This window comes from Diabrotica virgifera, chromosome 6, assembly GCF_917563875.1.
Source record: "Diabrotica virgifera virgifera chromosome 6, PGI_DIABVI_V3a".
Taxonomy (NCBI): Eukaryota; Metazoa; Arthropoda; class Insecta; order Coleoptera; family Chrysomelidae; genus Diabrotica; species Diabrotica virgifera.
Window position 1 is genome coordinate 8,012,249 of NC_065448.1, and position 21,475 is coordinate 8,033,723.

General features: G+C 34.1%; 1 protein-coding gene across 2 annotated transcripts in view; it reads right to left on the minus strand.

The window, feature by feature from the left end:
• LOC114349472 (uncharacterized) overlaps window positions 1-21,475 on the minus strand; it is a 120,720-nt gene that overhangs the window by 16,380 nt on the left and 82,865 nt on the right. For both annotated transcript variants that reach the window (XM_028299855.2, XM_028299856.2), the window contains exons 2-5: window positions 5,607-8,586; window positions 4,583-4,700; window positions 1,040-1,160; window positions 89-240 (exon numbers count right to left, since the gene is read on the minus strand). In XM_028299855.2, coding sequence (XP_028155656.2) covers window positions 89-240; window positions 1,040-1,160; window positions 4,583-4,700; window positions 5,607-8,573 — 3,358 coding nt within the window. In that variant the 5' untranslated portion in view covers window positions 8,574-8,586. The remainder of the gene's footprint in view (window positions 1-88; window positions 241-1,039; window positions 1,161-4,582; window positions 4,701-5,606; window positions 8,587-21,475) is intronic.

Consider the following 21,475-nt stretch of genomic DNA (forward strand, 5'->3'; position numbering starts at 1 on the left):
GGTCTACATTATCAATTAATTATCCCAGTCTTAAAACAGTAATGGTATATAATTTTTGTACTAATTATGATAAAAATTCAAAGCTTACCGCTGCTATCCATTCCGCTGTCATCAGTATCGGACTCTGAGCTTTGAGCGCTTTGTTGGGCCGAAGAAGAGGACGATCCAGTGCTAGTTGTCGAGTTTTTGGAATGAGCTTTGCTCTTCATGTGCTTTGTTAGGTTGCCTTTGGTCTTGAAGCTATAAAACAGATTAAGATGTTATAAATTTAATGTATCAAATGCAAGTAAAGAGATCAAATGCAGAATTATAACAGCTCGCACAACGTTTCTAAAAATGAATTAATTCTTCTGCAACCACAGCGTAAACCTAAAATTACGACAAAGAATGATCAAGTGCTATATTTGGTCAGTGCTGTTTGCTGTTACATGGCACCCAGACCTGAGCTGATACGATTAATCGTTTAAAGACGTTTAAGATGTGGCTACATAGAAGAATCCTCTGAATACCCTGGACAATGATGCAGTGCAGATAACGAACCTGTGTTAAATAGAGCAAATGTCGTTCGTGAATTACTGAAAACTATTGAAATTAGAAAAATTTCATACCTATATAGGCATGTTCTTTGATGAGACTGGTAGAAAATTCTTCAACTTATCATGAAAAGTAAAATCGACGGCTGAAGAGGAATTAGAGGAAGCAGATATCATGGCACAAAAACATTCGCGATTAGACAGGAATACGCAGTGATGAACAACTATTTGGATTAGCTGAAGATCATGAACAACTTGCCAACGTTAGGCAGACCTAGAAGATGAAGAGGGTTGCTATAATGACAAATATTGTGGACCTATGTGTAGATGTAGGCCGAAACGAAGATGCTAGAAGGAGCTATGTAGAGACTGCCTTAACTATGGGAACCAATCATGTCATACTGCACATGCATTGGAAAATATTTTCCAGGAAAAGACCCTTTTCATCAAGTTTAAAAGGTCATGGAGCCCGTAAATCAATTATATTAAAAAATAGAAAACCTTACCTGAAATTACAGTGGCTGCATGTATAAGGTCTGTCGTTAGAATGTGTCCTAATGTGTTTTTTAAGCATTGACGGCTTTTTGCATCGGATGCCGCATTGATCACAAACGTAGCGTCCCCGTCCTAAAAAAAATTAAAAATATTAAAATTGAACCTTCCTTCTTGTAGTATCATATATTTATTGCATGTTGGCTATCAGTGAGGACTGGGTTATTGCTAAATTTGTTTACAACAGTTCTAATATTGTTCTGACACTGTTTTACATATTTTAGTCACAAGATTCGTAGTTATCTTACAGTTACAGTGTAACCTGAAGAATATGTGTGGTACCCTCATCACACGATCAACATATGCCATTTTCTATGTTTAACTATGCAGATCAGTTTTTGTCCTTGATCTATTATATCAAAAGATCTGCTTGGTAGTAATTCAATCCGCTCTTAGTGCATTATCATTTTAAATGCTGTTATTTTTTACTGTTTGTTTCTATTAGCATCCAGGGGTCGCCTTATACAGGGTGTCCCGAAAAGATTGGTCATAAATTATACCGTACATTCTGGGGTCAAAAATAGTTCGATTGAACCTAACTTACCTTAGTACAAAAGTGCTCATAAAAAAAGTTACAGCCCTTTGAAGTTACAAAATGAAAATCGATTTTTTTCAATATATCGAAAACTATTAGAGATTTTTTTATTGAAAACGGACATGTATGATTCTTATGTCAGAAACATCTTAAAACAAAATTATAGTGAAATTTGTCCACCCCATAAAAATTTTATGGGGGTTTTGTTCCCTTAAACCCCCCCCCCCCAAACTTTTGTGTACGTCCCTATTAATTCATCATTGTGGTACCATTAGTTAAACACAACGTTTTTAAAACTTTTTTGTCTCTTAGTATTTTTTCGATAAGCCAGTTTTGATCGAGATGCGGCTCCTTTTTTAATATATTTACATAAACATTTTCTGTGGGTTTTGCTCCTTTAAACCCCTTAAATGTTTGTGTACGTTCCAATTAAACTATTATTGTGGTACCATTAGTTAAACACAGTCTTTTTAAAACTTTTTTGTCTCTAATGCCCGGTTGCACCAACAGATCTTAAGCTTAAGTCGAGAATATCATAAGAATTTATATAACATAATTATAATATATTACAACAAGAATACCATAATAAATAATAGATATAATTGATAATAATGTAAGAATCTAAAATAATGTTGCAACGTAAGTGATACTCAAGGAGGCCCTATCTAAAAGTAGAGCTTAGCTAAGCTGGAGCTTAAGATCTGTTGGTGCAACCAGGCATTAGTCTTTTTTTGATAAGTCACCTTTTATCGAGATGTGGCTTCTTTTTCAAAATATACATAAAAATGTAAATTATAAATACATTTTCAGATTATTAACAGGTCTATAATCGTACTTAGTCATATACAAATATGTGGTGGATTCGACAAATATTCAAAATATCTCGATAAACAATAGCTTATCGAAAAAGCACTAAGAGGCAAAAAAGTTTTAAAAACATTGTTTTTAACTAATGGTAATACAATATGAATTTAATTCGAATGTACACAAAAGTTTGGGCGGGTTTAAGGGAACAAAACCCCCATAAAATTTTTATGGGGTGCACAAATTTCACTTTAATTTTTTTTTAAGATGTTACTGCCATAAGAATGCCACATGTTCATTTTCAATAAAAAATCTTTAAGAGTTTTCGATATATGAAAAAAAATCGATTTTTATTTTGTAACTTCAAAGGGGTGTAACTTTTTTTGTGTGCACTATTGTATATAGGTAAGTGAGATTCAATCAACCTATTTTTGACCCCAGAATCTCTGGTATAATTTATGACCAATCTTTTCGACACCCTGTATATAGCGGAGTTGAAAATATGTAATTAATGGAGATATCTCTAAAGTGATCTTAACTTTACTTGAAAACTGTAATTTACACAGGAATTTTTATTCATTATCCTTGTTTTCGTTTTATCTACATTAAAGCTTATTCAGATTTCCTACGGAACATTCTGCATTCGATAACATTTTCTAAAATAATCTAGTCTGCTTCCTTGTCGAGAAAATCTTCTTTTTCGTCATCATCATAAGTGGCTCGACAATTCGTTGTGGATCTTGGCCTATTCGCAAGAAGTCGCCACTCCTGTCGATTCCTGGCAACTTCCCTTTATCTTCTGACCCCTAAAATCTTTAGATCTTCTTCCACATCATCAATCTATCTTTTACGGGGTCGTCCTCTACTTCTTGTGTCTTCTGGTTTTAAAAATGTTAATTTCTTTGTGTATTCGTGACCTGACATCCTAGCAATGTGTCCAGCCCATCTAAGCCTCTGCACTTTAACGAATTTCACAATATGTATCTGAATCGGTATATGTAAGTAAAACACTGATACAATTCAAAGTTGTATCTTCGACGCCATAGTCCATTTTCATTTACGGCCCCAAAAATCTTTCTAAGATTTTTTCTCTCAAAAATACCATTTCATTTCATCATTTTGAGATAAGATCCACGTTTCAGTCCATACATTAAAACTGGTCTTATTAAGGTCTTGTATGCTTTTTCTCATGATGATGTTTCAGTGCGTCACAGTTTTTCGATTTCTTTCTAACGCATTAAATTGCATGTGACAGAAAAAACGCACGTCGGTAATTACGACATTTATAATATTTAATCCAGTTATCGATAGATGGCGCTATAACCGAAAAAAATAATTATTTACGAAATATATAATATATCTACGAATATAATCTGTACAATTTATAAGACTATACAAATCAAAGAAAATATCATTTTATAAATGCAATAAACAGAATTAATTTGTTTTTATGCCAAATTGCAAATAAAATGTGACAACTGTCAGATTTAACTAAAATGTCATGTTAGAATAAATGTCATAAATGTGTATTACCACGGACTTTCCTTTCTTTCTATCATTTGTGACGCACTGAAAAATGCTCATGAAAAGAAGCATAATATATATTGAGCTTTTATATTTTTATTTTTTAAATGTTTCTGGAGACCATGAACAATTCTGTTTGCTATTGCTCTGCGTCTTTTTATTTCGTTGCTTGTCGTGTTTATTACGTTTAGTAGCGATCCAAGATATGCGAATTCCTTGACTTGCTCAAAGGTATGGTTTATGGTTGTTAATTTGAATTCTCTTTTGGATATTTCGGGAGTTTTTAGAAACCAACATATATTTGGTTTTTTCCTCGTTTACCACATGTCCTAATTTACTTACCACGTCCACAAGCCTTGTAAAACACTGCACCATGTCTCTCCTACTTCTGCCCACTCTGTGTAACTATATCGTCAGCGAATGCGAGAATTTGTGTCTATCTATTAAAAATAGTTCCATTCATTCTAATATTTAATTTTCTGACTGGCTTTTTCGTGTCACAGTAAATAATAAACACTCGTAGGTACAGTTCTTTTTGTAGTGTTAAAAATTAAAATCTTTGAGCCCTATCTATAAACGGAAAAATAATAGTACCTCATGGACTTATAGTCTAGGGCAGGGAAATAACACTTACCCCTTCCTCTCACATAAATGTAATCTTCATTACACTCATAGCCTCCTAAAATGGTGTTAGTCTTCTGTGGTTCATCCTCTTTTTCTGATTGTTTCGACAGAGTTTCCGAAACAACAAACTAAAATAGAAGCAATTAATTAAAACTTTTCTCGATGGACCAGTCATATTTTTAGAATTTGTAAACGCCGTAAACAGTTACACAGAGATACCTCTAGAAATAATCAAAATAATCAAAAATATCTACCATAACAACACAATAAAAGTAAAAGTAGAAGAAGAACTAAACGACTCATTTGAAGTTGGTAATGGAATAAAACAGGGGGATTTCCCGAGCCCTCCATTGTTCAATCTGATCATGGATGAAATAATAAAAAGGTAAGAATGAAAAAGGATACCAAATGGGAGAAAAACAACTTAAAATAATCTGATATGCCTATGCAGACGATGCAATACTAATATCTTAAAGTGAAGATGATTTACAACGTATGCTACGCCAATTTAATATAACCGCCAGAAAATTTAACATGTTAATTTTCCAAAAAAAGACAAAATGCATGGTTATAACAGCAAATCTAATAAGATGTAAATTGGAGCTGGAGGGTCAAATAATAGAACAAGCGATGGAGGTTAAATATTTAGGCATCACACTATCTAGCTACGGAAAGCTCGACACAGAAGTGGAAGATCAAATGAATAGAGCAAACAGATCCGCAGGATACGTGAATGAAACATTATGGAGGAATAAAAATATCTGAAAAGAAATCAGAGGCAGAATTTACAATAATGACACACGCCGCTGCAGCACGACCTGACACAGACAGAACAAAAAGAATACGACAACAAATAGAATAGTAAAGATGGCGAGGGACAGTTCCACAATAGAAAGACGATCAGTGGGAAGACCACGAAAACGATGGAACGACAACTTCCTGGACGCACATTCAAAAACAGACATGTTGTGTCTACACAAAAAGAAGAAGAGTACAAAATTTAATTGTTTAAAAGCATATGTTAGTTTACTCACCTTATAGCTAGAATGAATGATCAGATTGGGCGACGTCTTCCCAGCTATGCTGTAACTGTGTCCCTTCTGCCTCGAATCATAATTGCTCACATACAACTTATCCTGCTTCGTATCCTGCTGCCTCCACTCTGAGTACATACTCAGCTTCTTAAAGTACGGTACATAGAACGGTTGGGTTTTGTTGAGTGTGCAATACACGGGCCGCGTAGAACTCTTCAACCCCAAGTAGCTGAAGTAGTTCCCGTGAAGAAAATGCTGGGCGTACTTCTTAGCTACCCTTGGCGTATCAGGACTGATTAAAATCTGGTTGAACATGGTCGGTGTTAACCCGTGGTGTTGTTTCAGAGAAGCCATCGTCGGTTTGAGGGCCAAACTGTTAGGTCTAATGAACTTTTTAACTTCTTCAACTGATTTGGTTTCTAAAGACTGTTCTAGAGATTTGTTGGTCTTTGTGCTCGTCTCAGAACTGTCTGATTTAGGTGACCTACTCATTCTTTCATTGAACTTTTCAGGTTGTAGGAAGTTTCCCGATGATTTTACCAAGACTCTTTCCATTTGTAAATTATTTGGAGACTTTAATCTGTCGGGTTGTAGAAAAAACCGGGTACCATTTTTTTCTTGCTGTGTATAGATTTCAGCTAATTTAGGAGTTAATGGAGACCGGTCTACTATCAAGGGCGTTAGAGGTGTCTTGTCCACAACTAGCGGAGAGAGAGGAGCCATACTATGCTGAACCGTCCTAGCAACAGCTATAATGTTGCTAGAGTATTCAACAGGTGGAGCTTCTGCAGCAACTACCGGTCCAGGCATGCCAGGTACGTGTCTAACAACTTTTCCATTTACGAACAGATTAAGAGGATTGTACAAGTTGGGTTTTGATTCATTGAAGGAAACATCTGGCGTTAGTTTAGGTTTAGGACTTAGAATATTCAGTTCAGGTCGAGGTTCTAGGATCATCTGATTGGTAATTGGTTTAATAGGTACGTTTTCTATGATAGAAATGGTTTTGCTTGGAACATTAAGGGTAGGCTGCTTTATATTAGGAGTTAACTTTTTAAGAGCTTTTTGACTGAAGTCCATGATGTTTTTGTACAAAGGACTAGATTCATCTGGGTACGATTTCGACGTTTCAGATAAAGCTCTAGGTCGTACTAAGGAATCTTGCATACTTTCCAACACTTCTGGAGTTTTATCAAACGTAAAAATACGTTTATTAAAGTCCACACTAGGTGACATCATTATGACGTCTTTAGGAGTTTTTAGGTCTGGTTTGTAGTTTGTTGTATTGGTTAACACTGTTCCTCCCGACTGTAGACTAGTTTTAACAACTCTATTTTCACTCAAACTACTACCGTAATCAATATAATTCACTTCCTTCTCGTATTTATCTTCTGACCCATCGATTTTGAAGCTTTTGGTTTCACCTGATGAGTGCACTTTAACTTCACCACCAAATAATTTGACTCCTGGTTTTTTGTCGCGATCAAACGGAAGAGGAGATAGCAGGTAGTTGGGTGAGGGTGATGGTTCCCCTGGACTAATCAAAGGCATGTTCCCACTGTCAAACGAGAACGACTTGGTCTTGTCGCTCTCTATTAACCTGGTCTTTCCTAAAAATGGTCCAGGTGAGTTCAAAGGAAACTGCATCTGAGGAATATTATCAAAAGCATTTTTGTTGTGTGTTAAAATCGATGCAACATTCACAGAACTACTTCTGGTATACTTAGCACCATGAGGTTTGCCTTTACAGCTTCTATATTTATGTACATCCAATTCTGTGACAGTTTGGAAGATCATCTTGCAATACGGACACTGCATATCCGAAGCACTGAGGTTCTTTAATAACAGTTCTTTAATCAGACTCTTTTGGATCACTGGTTCAGTTACTTCGCTCATAGAACGTTTCCTACTTTTCGTTAGATTCAAAGGCTCGTCCGTTGATCTCTCATACGCAGGTTCTTTGCTGTATCGAAATTCTCCTTGATCATTGGAACTCACTATAGAATTATTTCTACTGATAATTTCGTTAATATGGTGGGAAACAAATTCTGACGTGGAGTTTGGACCGTAATGTTCTTCGTCTTCTACACTTTCAGACGGGATGTTGTCGAAGTGTTTAGTGTGAAATCTAGGTTTGTAAGGCTTCTGTAGATCATCTAAGTTGGTAGGAGAGTAACTAGATGATTTAGGAACGTCTGGTTCGGTAGTACCTTCTTGAGTTTTCGTACCCATTAGTCTGTTGGCGTGAGTTCTCGATCTGCAGTGTTTGTAAAGATTCGATCTAGTTTTGAAGGAAAACCCACAACTCTCACAAGGGTATGGTCTCTCATTGGTATGTGCTCGTATGTGCTTCTGTAGTACGCTAGGCTTGGAGCAGACTAAATTACAATAAGGACAGACGTATTTGCCACCGGAGTTTCTTTGCTCGTCTGGTTTAGGCACCAATAGTTCCTCGGGTTTCGTTTCTTCTTGGGGTGTAGTTGATGGAAATGGGATGTACTGATCACCCGTCGTATACTTGAAGTTGTTGGTAGGATATACATTCAAAATGGAAGACTTACTAATAACTGTAGTATAGTTGGTCTGTTGGTTGTTAAATTTAATATCAAAACTAGTTGGTTGATGATGGTCTGGTTGTTTCGAAACTACATATGATATGTAAGAGTTCGAAGATTGTGGATTCCCTACTGATATGGAAGACTTGTAACAGTTAGAGCTGTTTACGGTACTGTTTTTTGTACTTTGATTTGGCACGATTTGGTTATTGTCTGACCGTTGTTGATTCTTTTCGAATGCATATTCTTCGTGCGAATACTCAGCTTCTCTTTGATTTTCTTTCTGGTCAGCTTTTTCCTCGCCCTGCTCCATAGGAGCGCTTTCTTTGTTTTCCTTGTCATTTTGGATTTTCGTATCGACGTTGACTTGCTTCTTGAACTTTTTGTGCAGGTAACCATCAATATTTTCCATAGTTAATGTCTACCTGTAACAAAGAAAGAGACTATTACAATCAACGTAAGATGTCCACGATAAGTACAGCAAAATAAGGTAAACAAGTACTAGTCTAGGGGAAAGAGGGGTTTCGTTGCCGATTGAGGTCCATGAGATTTTACAACTGATTTGGATATTTTGACCCGTTAAATCTTCGACATGATAATCTGAATTTTTGGGCAAGAATTTGTAATTAATAATTTAATTGTTTAAAGTCCTATGACTAATAAACTATATATGAATATAACAAACCCGCATACATTTGATTTGTAGACCTAACAAAAGCATTTGACAGAGTCAGACTTAGCGATATATTACAGAAAATGAAGCAAAAAAAGGATACCGGCAAACATTGTGGAAGACATAAAGCAGATGAACAATAACAACACGACAAAAATTAAAACAAACGACACCACTACGGCCAACATACCAACACCAGGAAGAATCAGGCAAGGAGACAGCCTCAGTCCATTTCTATTCAATATGCTAATGGATGAAATAATAGAGGATGTGGAATCGCTACAACTAGGATACAGAAATAAGCCACAATTTTACTAAAAAATGAATTTATTAATGTTTCGAAGCCCAAATCGGGTTTCGTTGTCAAAATACAAAATACTATTAAAATAAAACAAACATGTTGTTGCTAAGTAAAAAAATTCTTCTAATAATTTATTTAATCTGACTCATTTATATTGGCAATTCAGACGTATATTATACATTTTAAAGTAGAAGACTTTAAAATGATATCGCCAATATTTATGAGTTGCGTTCCTGGGACGACTTTACTAAAAGATAGTTCATTCGATTACATGAAATCAATCCCAACTCAAGAATATCCGTTGCAAAAAATCATAGCATGTGATCTGTCTTTAAAAAGACAACCAAATGCAGAATTTAAAATTTAAAATTGAACAGAACATCAGCAAAGAGGAAATGAAAGCTTTAAAAACTTTAAAAAATGATGACTCCATAACAATCCTACCAGCAGATAAAGGAAATGCAACTGTAATAATGGATAAAATACAATATGAGGACAAAATTACAGATCTAATTACAAATGGACCTTATACCAAATTAACGAAGGATCCAACGAAGACACTGGAAAACAAAATTTATAAAACTTTATTCAAATTTAAAAATGATCTAACGTACTATCAAAGAAAATTAATGACACCTCATTACAGTAAGACACCACATTTTTATGGAGTACCGAAAATTCATAAAGCGAATATTCCACTTAGACCCATTTGTAGTACCATCAATTCTCGTTGTAGTGAGCTCTCAAAATTTTTATTAAATATTATAAAACCATTTGCAAATAATAATGACACATTTATAAAAAATACACAACATTTTTTAAACAAATTAACAAATATTGAATTTAATCCAAATAATATTTTAGTAAGTTTTGACATAAACAGTTTATTTACAAATGTGCCATTAGATAAAACTTTAAACATAATTAAAACGAAGTTAGAAAATGATAATACATTGACAACTAGGACAAAACTAAATGTATCAGCTATAATGGAGTTATTGACATTATGTACTAATAATACCTATTTTCAACTAAATAATGAATTCTATAAACAAAATTTTGGTCTAGCAATGGGCTCTCCTTTATCTCCATTATTGGCTAATATATTTATGGAGGATTTCGAAACTAATATCATTTCTAAACAAAATTTAAAACCCACAGTATGGTGGAGATATGTAGATGATGTGTTTTCAATATGGCCTCATAGATCAGAATTGTTGGATACATTCCTGAATATTATAAACGATCAAGAAGAGACAATAAAATTTACAATGTAAAAGGAATACAATAACACTTTGCCTTTCCTCGATGTTTTAGTCTCAAAGAAGGATACTGGATATGAGACTCAAGTGTATAGAAAACCAACACACACCAACAGATATCTCAATTACAAATCAAATCACAACATCAACGTTAAAAGGGAATCATTAAATCCTTATATGATAGAGCCAAAATTACTTGTTCTAACGAAAATTCATTTTTAGAAGAAAAACAATTGTTAACATCTGTTTTATTAAAAAATGATTATCCTTTATCGTTTATAAATAAGGAATTGACAAGATTAGATCGAATGGAACAGAACAACTTAGAACGTGATCCTACAACATTCACAAGAAATAATACGAGGAAAATAACAATACCATATATAAAAGGACTATCCGAGAAACTTAAAACGATAGGAAATAAATTCAACATTTCAACAACATTCAAAACAACAAACACATTGAGATCTATTCTATCTAAAACTAAACCTAACAATGAACAAGAAAGAACAAAGAATTGCATTTATAGAATACCTTGTGAATGCGAACAATTTTATTTAGGTGAAACATCAAGACCATTAAACGTTAGAATAAGTGAACATCAGTCTTATATTAAAAACAGAGAATTTGATAGATCTCAGATATGTCAACATGCATGGGATAATGAACATAGAGTCCAGTGGAGAGATTCAAGTATAGTCCTGAAAGAATCAGATAGTAAAAAGAGAAAAATCAAAGAAGCGGCTCTAATTATGCTAAATGAAACCAATTGTGTCGCAAATTCCTCGGTAGAATGCAGTAGGATGTGGTTACCCATACTGAAAGAGGAAGTCAATAGAAAGAAAATACCACGATTAGTAAGTCAATAACATATCGAGTTAGTACAAGTTTTATTTAGTATTACTTATTGTATATCTATGTAATATTAATATTATTTATAATTTAAACATATTAAAGTCAGAATTTGGTATTAGTTTTTTGAAGGTAGATTAAATGTAAGACCAAATACTTACGATGTCGGGATAGTATCACGAGGTTTTTTCCTGGTTTTCCCTCGTGATTTACTATGGAATCTCTAACGCGAGAATTTTACTGTCATCGTTGCATTTGGTTGTCTTTTTAAAGACAGATCACATGCTATGATTTTTTGCAACGGATATTCTTGAGTTGGGATTGATTTCATGTAATCGAATGAACTATCTTTTAGTAAAGTCGTCCCAGGAACGCAACTCATAAATATTGGCGATATCATTTTAAAGTCTTCTACTTTAAAATGTATAATATACGTCTGAATTGCCAATATAAATGAGTCAGATTAAATAAATTATTAGAAGAATTTTTTTACTTAGCAACAACATGTTTGTTTTATTTTAATAGTATTTTGTATTTTGACAACGAAACCCAATTTGGGCTTCGAAACGTTAATAAATTCATTTTTTAGTAAAATTGTGGCTTATTTCCCATAAAAAATACGTAATTATAAAAATGCCACAAGGAAATAGCTTCAGAACAACATTAGGATACAGACTCGGTCACAGTAGAATGAGTATTAGGCCTGGAACCCGCGTACCATGAAAAAAGTTGATTAATAGCAAGCTGAAAATTTGTTAATAGCTTAGCGGTGTCTAGTCGGACAAACTTTGATGTACGGGCACTGGAACAGGGGAAGTTTTAATTGTGGAAGAGTTTAAAAATTTGGAAAGTCAGATTACGAAAACGTCCCATGTATTTTGTCGAACATAACTTGCAATTGATTTGTTACCCTTTCATTAAACTCTCATGCAAAAATCAGACTGCTATTACTAACCAACATGATTCCTGTAATTTGACATGTTCTTCGTGTTCCACTCATTAAAATGCCCAGTTGGTGATAAACATCAGTCTGATTTTTGCATGAGAGTTTAATGAAATGACGTTTTATATAAGAGCAAACGAATTGAGGATTTTGAAGATTTCACCGCCGCACAGTGGTTCCAAATGCTGATAACGTGGTCATGAGGCAAAAAAAAAGGAGTCCCTATTTAGGGATTTTCATGCTTACAGTTGTTTTCTCATACTATCGTAGAGTCCTAATACGCAGGTATGACGATCAGACTGGATGTATTCTGGTTCACAACTCAGGAACAAGTGGGTCATGTCCGGGGTTATTTTGGTCGGCAGAGAAAGTGAAAAAGAACGCTATATTGGAAACGCTGTAAAATGTTTTGTAGTTTATCAATTTTATCGCTGTAAAGCAGATTCTTCTTTTTTAAGTATGTAGTAATGTAAGATGTAACTTAAATCAACATTTATTAACAATAAATGCCTTAAATTTGTTAATGCATAAATAGTGAAAATATACTTAAAATAATTAAAATTTTGTAAAGATGCATTCAAAAAGTACAAAATTCCGCGACTAATGTTTATTAATCTTAAAATATATAGTACGGAGATACAGAATAACTTTGGTTTAGCTGCCTATAATAATTATTGCCTATGCATTGCTGGCAGTTGTTTGAATACAAAAGTGGGAAATGACGCATATTACATAATTCTGGCGATTGTTGAGTATGTATGGGCAGTTGTACATAAGTAATAGGTTCTGAATATTGTTCTTCATAAAGAAAATGTATTGTTAATCAGCAGTTTCAAAAGTCCCTTATAATATAAAATTTTAAACAAAAATGCGGCTAAAATAAAATTTTCGAATTTCTTTCGTCGATATTGGATCCGCCATTTTGTTAAAAAAAAAAAAAGTAAAGTTAGATTTGTAATCAGCGACCTTAAGCTACCAAATTTGGCAAAAAAATTTCCTTTTTGATTGATATTTTCAATTTCTTTCCGCCCTGTTGAATCCGCCATTTTGTTTTTCAGAAAAAATAATGCCAGATTCGTAATCAGCGATACCAAAAACCCTTAAGAACGAAAGTAATTCCAAAATATATAAACAATATACGCGTTTAAAGGTTCATGACCACGTTTTCGGCGTTTGGAACCACTGTGCGCCGTGATGAAAAATTAATATACTTTTACAGATTTTTCTTCGAAAATTATTGTAGAAAATTTGGAGATATTTGAGGATACCTCAAGTGAGTGTACGTGATTATTTTCCACCATCAAGATAATATTTTTCGCAATATAAAGTACTTTTCCAAGAATGATAATGATACAGATTCATATATTTTATTTAAATTACGACATTTTTTTAAAGTTAACTTTTTATGATTTATTATCGTTTGATAACACTATTTGAACACTGATTCATCAAGGTTGTCCTCACAAAGACTCGAAAATATAGAAATATGAGATTATATCATACGAAGTTTTCATAATCTATTACTGTGTACGTAACTCTAAATGTTGTGTCTGTCAATTTTCTTCTTCTACCTTTATGTTTCTGCTTCAGTTTTAATAAATTTTAGTCTTCATCTTCTTCCCCGAGTTTTATCCTAAATGATCTTGCTTGCATTTGCACTTGCATTACCACGTTATAAGGTAGGGTGTGAATATTCCCGCATACCTACGTATCCGAAAGGTTCCTATACAGGTTCCTAAATTGAATGAAAAAAAGGTCTTGACTAAAAAGACCGACAAGGCACAGAAGACCCAGACACCAACTATACAGTAGGGTATCACGTATCAACCCGAAGAATGAAGAGTGAAACATAAAAAAATATTGAGATATGTAGTAGGAAAGGGGCTCTATTCTATAGGTTGGCACTGTGAAGTAAGAAGTACGAAGTTGGCATAAGTGAAGAAGTTAGAATAGGTTAGTTAATAAAATAGAATAGTTAGTTACATACAGACAGAATAGACAAAAGACGCATAAATACAAAATTCTAGGCCTAGCCTCACCTCCTGGGTTGAATACTGCTACTTCACACGAAATAATTAATTCCAGTTTTGCATGAAGTCTTAAGCGTCGTTTAAACACAACGATAAGTCACAGCAACTAGTTGTGATGACAAGTTGAAACGCTGTTTAGACGCTGCGATTCAATGCGATACCACCTTCAACCCAACTCCAACTTTGATAAGTTGTGCGATGCACCGTTTACACACAATGATAAGTTGCAACAACTCGATTGACCTTGATAAGTTGTTTGATTTATCGCTGTGTTTAAACGACCCTTTAGGACTGTGCACCCCTTAAACAAATCTTAAAGGGCTGAGAATTTTTTAAAAAATATAAACTCCGAAAGGCCAAGAAGTTCTAAAGCGATCTCGCAAGCAGAAAGGCAAGGAACCACAAAGTCTGTCAAAAGTATCAGTGTTAGAGAAGACGATGAGGACGGACGAAGCGATTAAGCCTGTAAAGCTATCCGGCATCTCTAAAGACAAAATCATCAAGCTGATGAAACAAGGTCAAGATTACATAGAAGCCAACAAGGCTGTAATCAAGGCCAATTTCATCAAGGATCGAGGACGCTGAAATGTCAAAATAGATGTCATCAAAGTCGTTAGAAACTATGACAAAACACAAACAAACTCAGAAGGCCAAAAGTCCAAAAAGGCCAAGGTCAAATGAAAAAATCTCGGAAGTAGGATCTCAGGTTCGGTAAGGTCTTGGACTGGACAGGGCATCTCTAGGGGCTTTGTAAGGGGAAGATATACCGAAGTCGCACTCATGCACTGTCTTCGTACAGGATGAAGACGGGATACATCTTTAATCCAAAAGGATCTTTAACAGACAAAGAAAAATAACCGTGGGCTCAGGACATCTTACACACATCTAACAAATTTGTCACAGTCGCTTGGAGACTATGATTAGAACTGTTCACACAATGATGATCACCAACATCCAATGAAGAATAATAGAGGAATTTCGCAAATATAGAAGGAATATTTGTAATATCCATCAGAATAATTAATAAAAGATTATAACATTACGTCAAGAACCGAAATATTATGTGTTTTCTTTATTTACCAATTCGCTTTATCACCTCATCAGTCAAGAGCGAGATACAACATTCAAAGTCCACAGTTCGCACATACATACATACCGTACTTTAAAATCGTCCATTGTTGTATATTGTGTACCAGTAAATCACATTGTTGTCACATCAATTGTATCATTCGAATAGAACCCACTTTTTTAAATATGTACGTTCGAAAGAAAACATCTTTTTTAACAACTGAGTGACCTTTAAAAGAGTGACGTTGAAACAAAACACAAAAAATATTGTTTGGTAGCTTTTGTAAATATAAACAAACATGAAACATCTCGCTAATGAATTGCTGGTGATAAGGCGTATTTTTTTTCATTATCATCGCCGAAAAAACCGTGGCTGACGTAGAAGCATCGATACGTATCTATTTTTATTAGTGATCTGTCAGAATTAATATAAATTTAATGTTGTTATAACAGTATTAAAATTTGATTTGGATGTATCAAGCAAGTTCAACTATCAACTGGTTGTATAACAGAAGCAGTTTACTTATTCGTTGTATCTTTCAGCATGGAGATTATTAAAAATGGGATCTCTCACTTCTCACCTATCTCTAATCAGCCTTGACCTAAACATTAGGGTGGGTCGGTTCTCTAGTTTTGTTATGCCTGTAGTGAAGAAAGTTGCCAAATGGTCTAGAGTCTAGAGTCTAGAATGAATAGTGATATTTTTATTTTTTTTTATTTTAATATTTAGCCCCCCTCCCGACCCCTAAAAAAAATGAAACATGATGCTTCAAACGACTAAAAATAGCTTCAAATGCACTTAAAAAAATAGCTATTTAATTTAAACAACCTTAAACCCCACCGTCAGGTAAATTTGTCCAGGTCCAGAAGGACCTATGAGAAGGACCCCTAATACCCCTAAGCACTCTACGCCTACACCGCCTACCTTTGACTGCAATAGACCGAATTGGATTATCGAGTAGAAAAGGAGCAATGATCGCTAGTGCAGTTCTTGAAGACATTGGATTTATCCAAGATTTTTTATTGAAAATGGACATGTATCATTCTTATGGCAGGATCATCTTAAAACAAAATGATAGTGAGATTTGTCCACCCCATAAAAATGTTATGGGGGTTTTGATCCCTTAAACCCCCCAAACTTTTGTGTACGTTCCAATTAATTCATTATTGTGATACCATTAGTTAAACACAACGTTTTTAAAACTTTTTTGCCTCTTAGTATTTTTTCGATAAGCGAGTTTTTATCGAGATGCGGCTTCTTTTTTAATATACATATTTACATAAAAATTTTATGGAAGTTTTATTCCTTTAAACCCCCCAAATGTTTGTGTACGTTCCAATTAAACTATTATTGTGGTATCATTAGTTAAACACAGTGTTTTTAAAACTTTTTTGCCTCTTAGTCTTTTTTTGATGTCACCTTTTATCGAGATGTGGCTTTTTTTTTTCAAAATATACCTAAAAATGTAAATTATAAATATTACATTTTCAGATTATTAACAGGTCTCTATAATCGTAGTTAACCATATACAAATATGTGATGGATTCGATAAATATTCAAAATATCTCGATAAACACTGGCTTATCGAAAAAGTCCTAAGAGGCAAAAATGTTTTAAAAACAGTGTGTTTAACTAATGGTGCCACACTAATAATTAAATTGGAACATACACAAAAGTTTGGGGGGGTATAAGGAAACAAAAACCCCATAAAATTTTTATGGGGTACACAAATTTTACTTTAATTTTTATTTAAGATTCTGCTGCCATAAGAATGCTACATGTCCATTTTCAATGAAAAATCTCGAAGAGTTTTCGATATATGAAAAAAAAATTGATTTTAATTTTGTAACTTCAAAGGGCTGTAACTTTTTTGTGTGCACTATTGTATACAGTTAAGTGAGGTTCAATCAACCTATTTTTGACCCCAGAATCTGTGGTATAATTTATGAGCAAGCTTTTCGGGACACCCTGTATAATATTATACTCTTTACTTGTTCTATTCTTGTTTGTGCCACTGTAATTATTAGTTCTTCCTGTTGATTGGTTATAGTTTTTGTTTTACTGTAATTCATCTTATCCGACGCCCTGAAGGGTACTAAGGATTATGAGAAAGAAGAGAAGAAGAAGAAGAAATTCATCTTCAGTCCTTTCTTTGTCGATTCTCTAGTTGTCTAGTTGTTTGGATACATTAAATGAGATGCTGTACCAAAACAAATGGCCAAAGCAGTTCACCAACCTTCAAATATGACCAATATGACAGCAAGTCTTTAAAGTCAAGTACAGTAGAGCCCCCCTCATCGGCAGTGGTGGATAGACGGAGGCAAATGGGAACATAATACTAGATAAGTAACTGGTAGGTATGTGAAGCCAAGATTGTTGATATCCGTTTCTAAACTCTGCCAAGTTCGTCGTTGGTGCTTATTCCAAATTCCTCTTGTAATTTAACATCCGTTTCTTCAATTTCACCAAGTGCATTGCAATGTCATCCATTGCGGTTCTTGCCATTGACCCCTATTTTTATTTCATAGACCCCCAATTATTATTTTCGCCTACGTAGACCCCTTGCAGGTTCCCATTGACCCCTGGGGGTCGATATAGACCACTTTGGGAATCACTGGTAGTCAAACATTGGCAGCTTCCTCTGCCTCCTGATTAGTTATTCTTTTCATTGATATCGTCACATCATTTTCTTTGTCTGACTCTCATTTACAAACGAATCGGGTTGTGACGTACCGAGATGACTCAAAACTAGTTTGACAATATCGAAGCTCGTGAGGAGCTGATAACCTGGATTATTATCTTTGTCACACTGTATCCAAGCATAAACCTCGGTTTCATCAATTTCTTCAAACTCATTTCTTCACTTTAAATATCATTTTATTTGTGGTATTTTAACGCCATCTTTAAATGAACATTACAAGTACTCTGTTTGTGCCCTACTAAGTTTTAAACCTTTTTCCTGAAGAGCTTGTCTTCACTGTTCCAGTTTTTGTTTTAAGCTGTTTTTAAGCTAAAATCTTTCAACGCGCATGGCGACCGCGCAAGGTTCCTAGTCGCTAGACCGCCACTCTTGCATTGCTAGTCGCGTAGAAACGTACGGGTTTTAACAGGGAAAACCCGCATCCACCACTGGTGAATTACCAATTGCGTACTGCCGGTATTACTTCTTGAGATCAAAGTGCCGACATAGAAGAGATTTTGCTGTTTCCCTTTATACTGTGACTACATCATCAGCATACATTAGATAATCATTAGGGAATGTTACCTTGTTGTTTCACTATTATCTGATCCAAAACTAATGAGAATAAATAAGGCCTTGGTACAATCCTACTCCCACATGAAATTTATCAGTCTTTTCTGCATCTGTTCAAACCCTAGTTGTTACTCCCTCATACATGTCTCTCAAAATCTACATATTCACAGGGAACTCTTTTCTTATTGAGTGCCTACCACACGCTACCACAGAATCTTTTGAGGAACTTTATCATATTCTGTCTCAAGATCAATGAATACCAAACGAGCATCTGTTTCTTTTTAGTAACAGTAACAGTTAGTAGTAAGTAAATTGATTTAAGTGACACTTATGCTTTACTTACATAAATTCTTGTAGAATGAACTTTCCTTTTTCATTATGAGCCAAACATTCACAAGAAACCATCCGAAGAATGTCGGAAAATATAAGTAACAACATCGGCGATAATGCACATCCTTGAAGTCATCTGATTTTTAAATATTGTAACATATACAGAAATTTTAACAATCTAAAATCAATAACCGTTCGCTATAAGTGCCAGTGATATGATACATTATCAACATTGATAACATTGAGTTGTCGATTGCATTATTGTTGACTATGATGTCGATGTTGTTGTAGCCCTTATTACGTAATATGTAACTCATTTAAAATATTTACTTATACAATTTCACTTTCTATAGATTCCTAGATTAAAAATGGTCTAATGAGAGATGATATGCTTGAATTAGCAACAGCATGATATGGACATTGTTAACACATTCTTTCAAAAGAGAGAAGCTCAATTTATTCGGTACAAAAGTGGATAAAATCACTACAAAATAGATTATTTCACAACAAGAAAAGGAGATACATGAATGTAAGGAGTGCAAGGTAATAATGAGACAGTAAGCCAACAACATAAGTTACTTGTGCTGGACATGAACATGGATTTTGCGAAAATAAACCAAAATATCGGAAAGAGGACCACAAAAATCAAGTGTTGGATGTTAAAAGATAAGAAATAATGTTTATAAAGGACAAAAAGCACATGAAATAAAGTCCTAATACCATTTGGAGGAAGATGGGCAGTATCATTAGAGATACTGCTATTTAAATATGTACTTGGAAAAACGTCACGAAAGAAGTTCGAGAATAAAGAGACTTGCTGGTGGCCAAACTAAGTACAAGAAAAAATAAAAGAGAAAAAATTGCATTAAGGGTGGCAAATAAATAGGTCACAGATCTTCAAAACTACATGATCGCCAAAAAGGAAGCGAAAGTAGCATTAGCAAAAGCTAAAGCACAAGCGTATACAAATATATTAATTACACGATCAACTTGATACCAGAGAAGGTTAAACAAATACATATAATATATAAAATAGTCAAACATAGCGTAGAGAAAGCAAAAGATTTTAAATGAAGAATTTTATAAAACACCAGTTGACTTAACGGAGACACTAAAAGCAATGGTCTCCAAAATGAGGAATAAGGAATTGGTACAAATATTTCAAAAAGTAAAGGAAAAGCAGTTGAACTAGATGACTAGTTGTCCGGGAAACTGTAGAGAGAAATAGGAGAGACAGGAACAAGTTGGACACATTCCAAACGAAAGCTTATGTTTACAAAACAAGGGAGATATACAACATAAACTACATACTTAGTCAAACCATGAAAATATTGGAGAGGGTAATTGATAGAGGAATATGTGAAGAAACCGAATACGTGAAGAAACCAAAAATTCGATAATCAGTTTGGCTTTATGCAAGGCAGGTTAACAACAGATGTAATTTTCATTATAAAATGGAAATCTGGTGGAAAATACATAGGGCAGTCAATGAGGGTATTTGGCTCCGAATTCCATCCTACTACATAGATTTACTTGATATTTTCACAGTAAGTAGGGAATAGCTCAAGAAACAAAGTCTACCCTATGCCGATGTGCGCTTTTATCTTGGGGGTGGTTCCCACCCCCTCTCGAGGGTGAAATATGTTTTGGTTAAAATAGCCACGGAAGAGGCTAGAAAACCTAATTTTAAGCAAAAACTGTCCTATAATTATTTTTTGAAAACTGAATACTTTTTGAGTTATTCGTGGTTGAAAATTGGCCATTTTCATTGAAAAATGACACCTTTTCGGACGGATTTTTGCGAATACCTTAAAATCTATGCATCTAACAAAAAAACTATATAAAATATTTCTGTAGGTTATAAAAAACAAAAGAGACTCGTTCCTTCATAAATCTTCTAGTTAAAATGCAAAGAGGGATATGGTAGGTAAGAAGAGTTTGTTTTTTTGCTGCATGCTCAAATCGGTGTATTCAACTTGAAATGACAGAGAAACTGTATAATGATACTAATAACTTTTGTAATGCTTGAAAAGACCTTTAAAATGAGCAATACTAAATGTCGATTACATTCAAACTGAGCGAGGTATTCTGCAAAAAAGTTGATGACTAATGTATTTTAAGAAGAAATAAGAAGTATATTTAACCCCTCATCCATCAGAATTTAAATACATCGTTTTCCTTCTGCAATACTTTTTATTATAGTGTTATTTCTATGTTCAAAAAGTTGGACTGGATTAAAATGAATGGTTTTTGAAAAAAATAAGATCAAATTATAGAGCGCATTTTTAAATTTTCTTAAAAATCTTCCTTTTCCTCCATGTAACTCGAAAAAGATAAGAGATACGAAAAAAGATACCACATAAAAATGTAGGGCTTTTTCAGATAAAAATTTCCTTTTTGTTTTTCATTACTGTATCTCTTATAATTTTCAAGATACATGGAGAAAAAGGAACATATTTAAGAAAATTTAAAAATGCGCTCTATAATTTGATCTTTTTTTTTTCAAAAACCATTCATTTTAAACCCGTCCAACTTTTTGAACATAGAAATAACACTATAATAAAAGGTATTGTGGAAGGAAAACGATGCATTTATATTTTG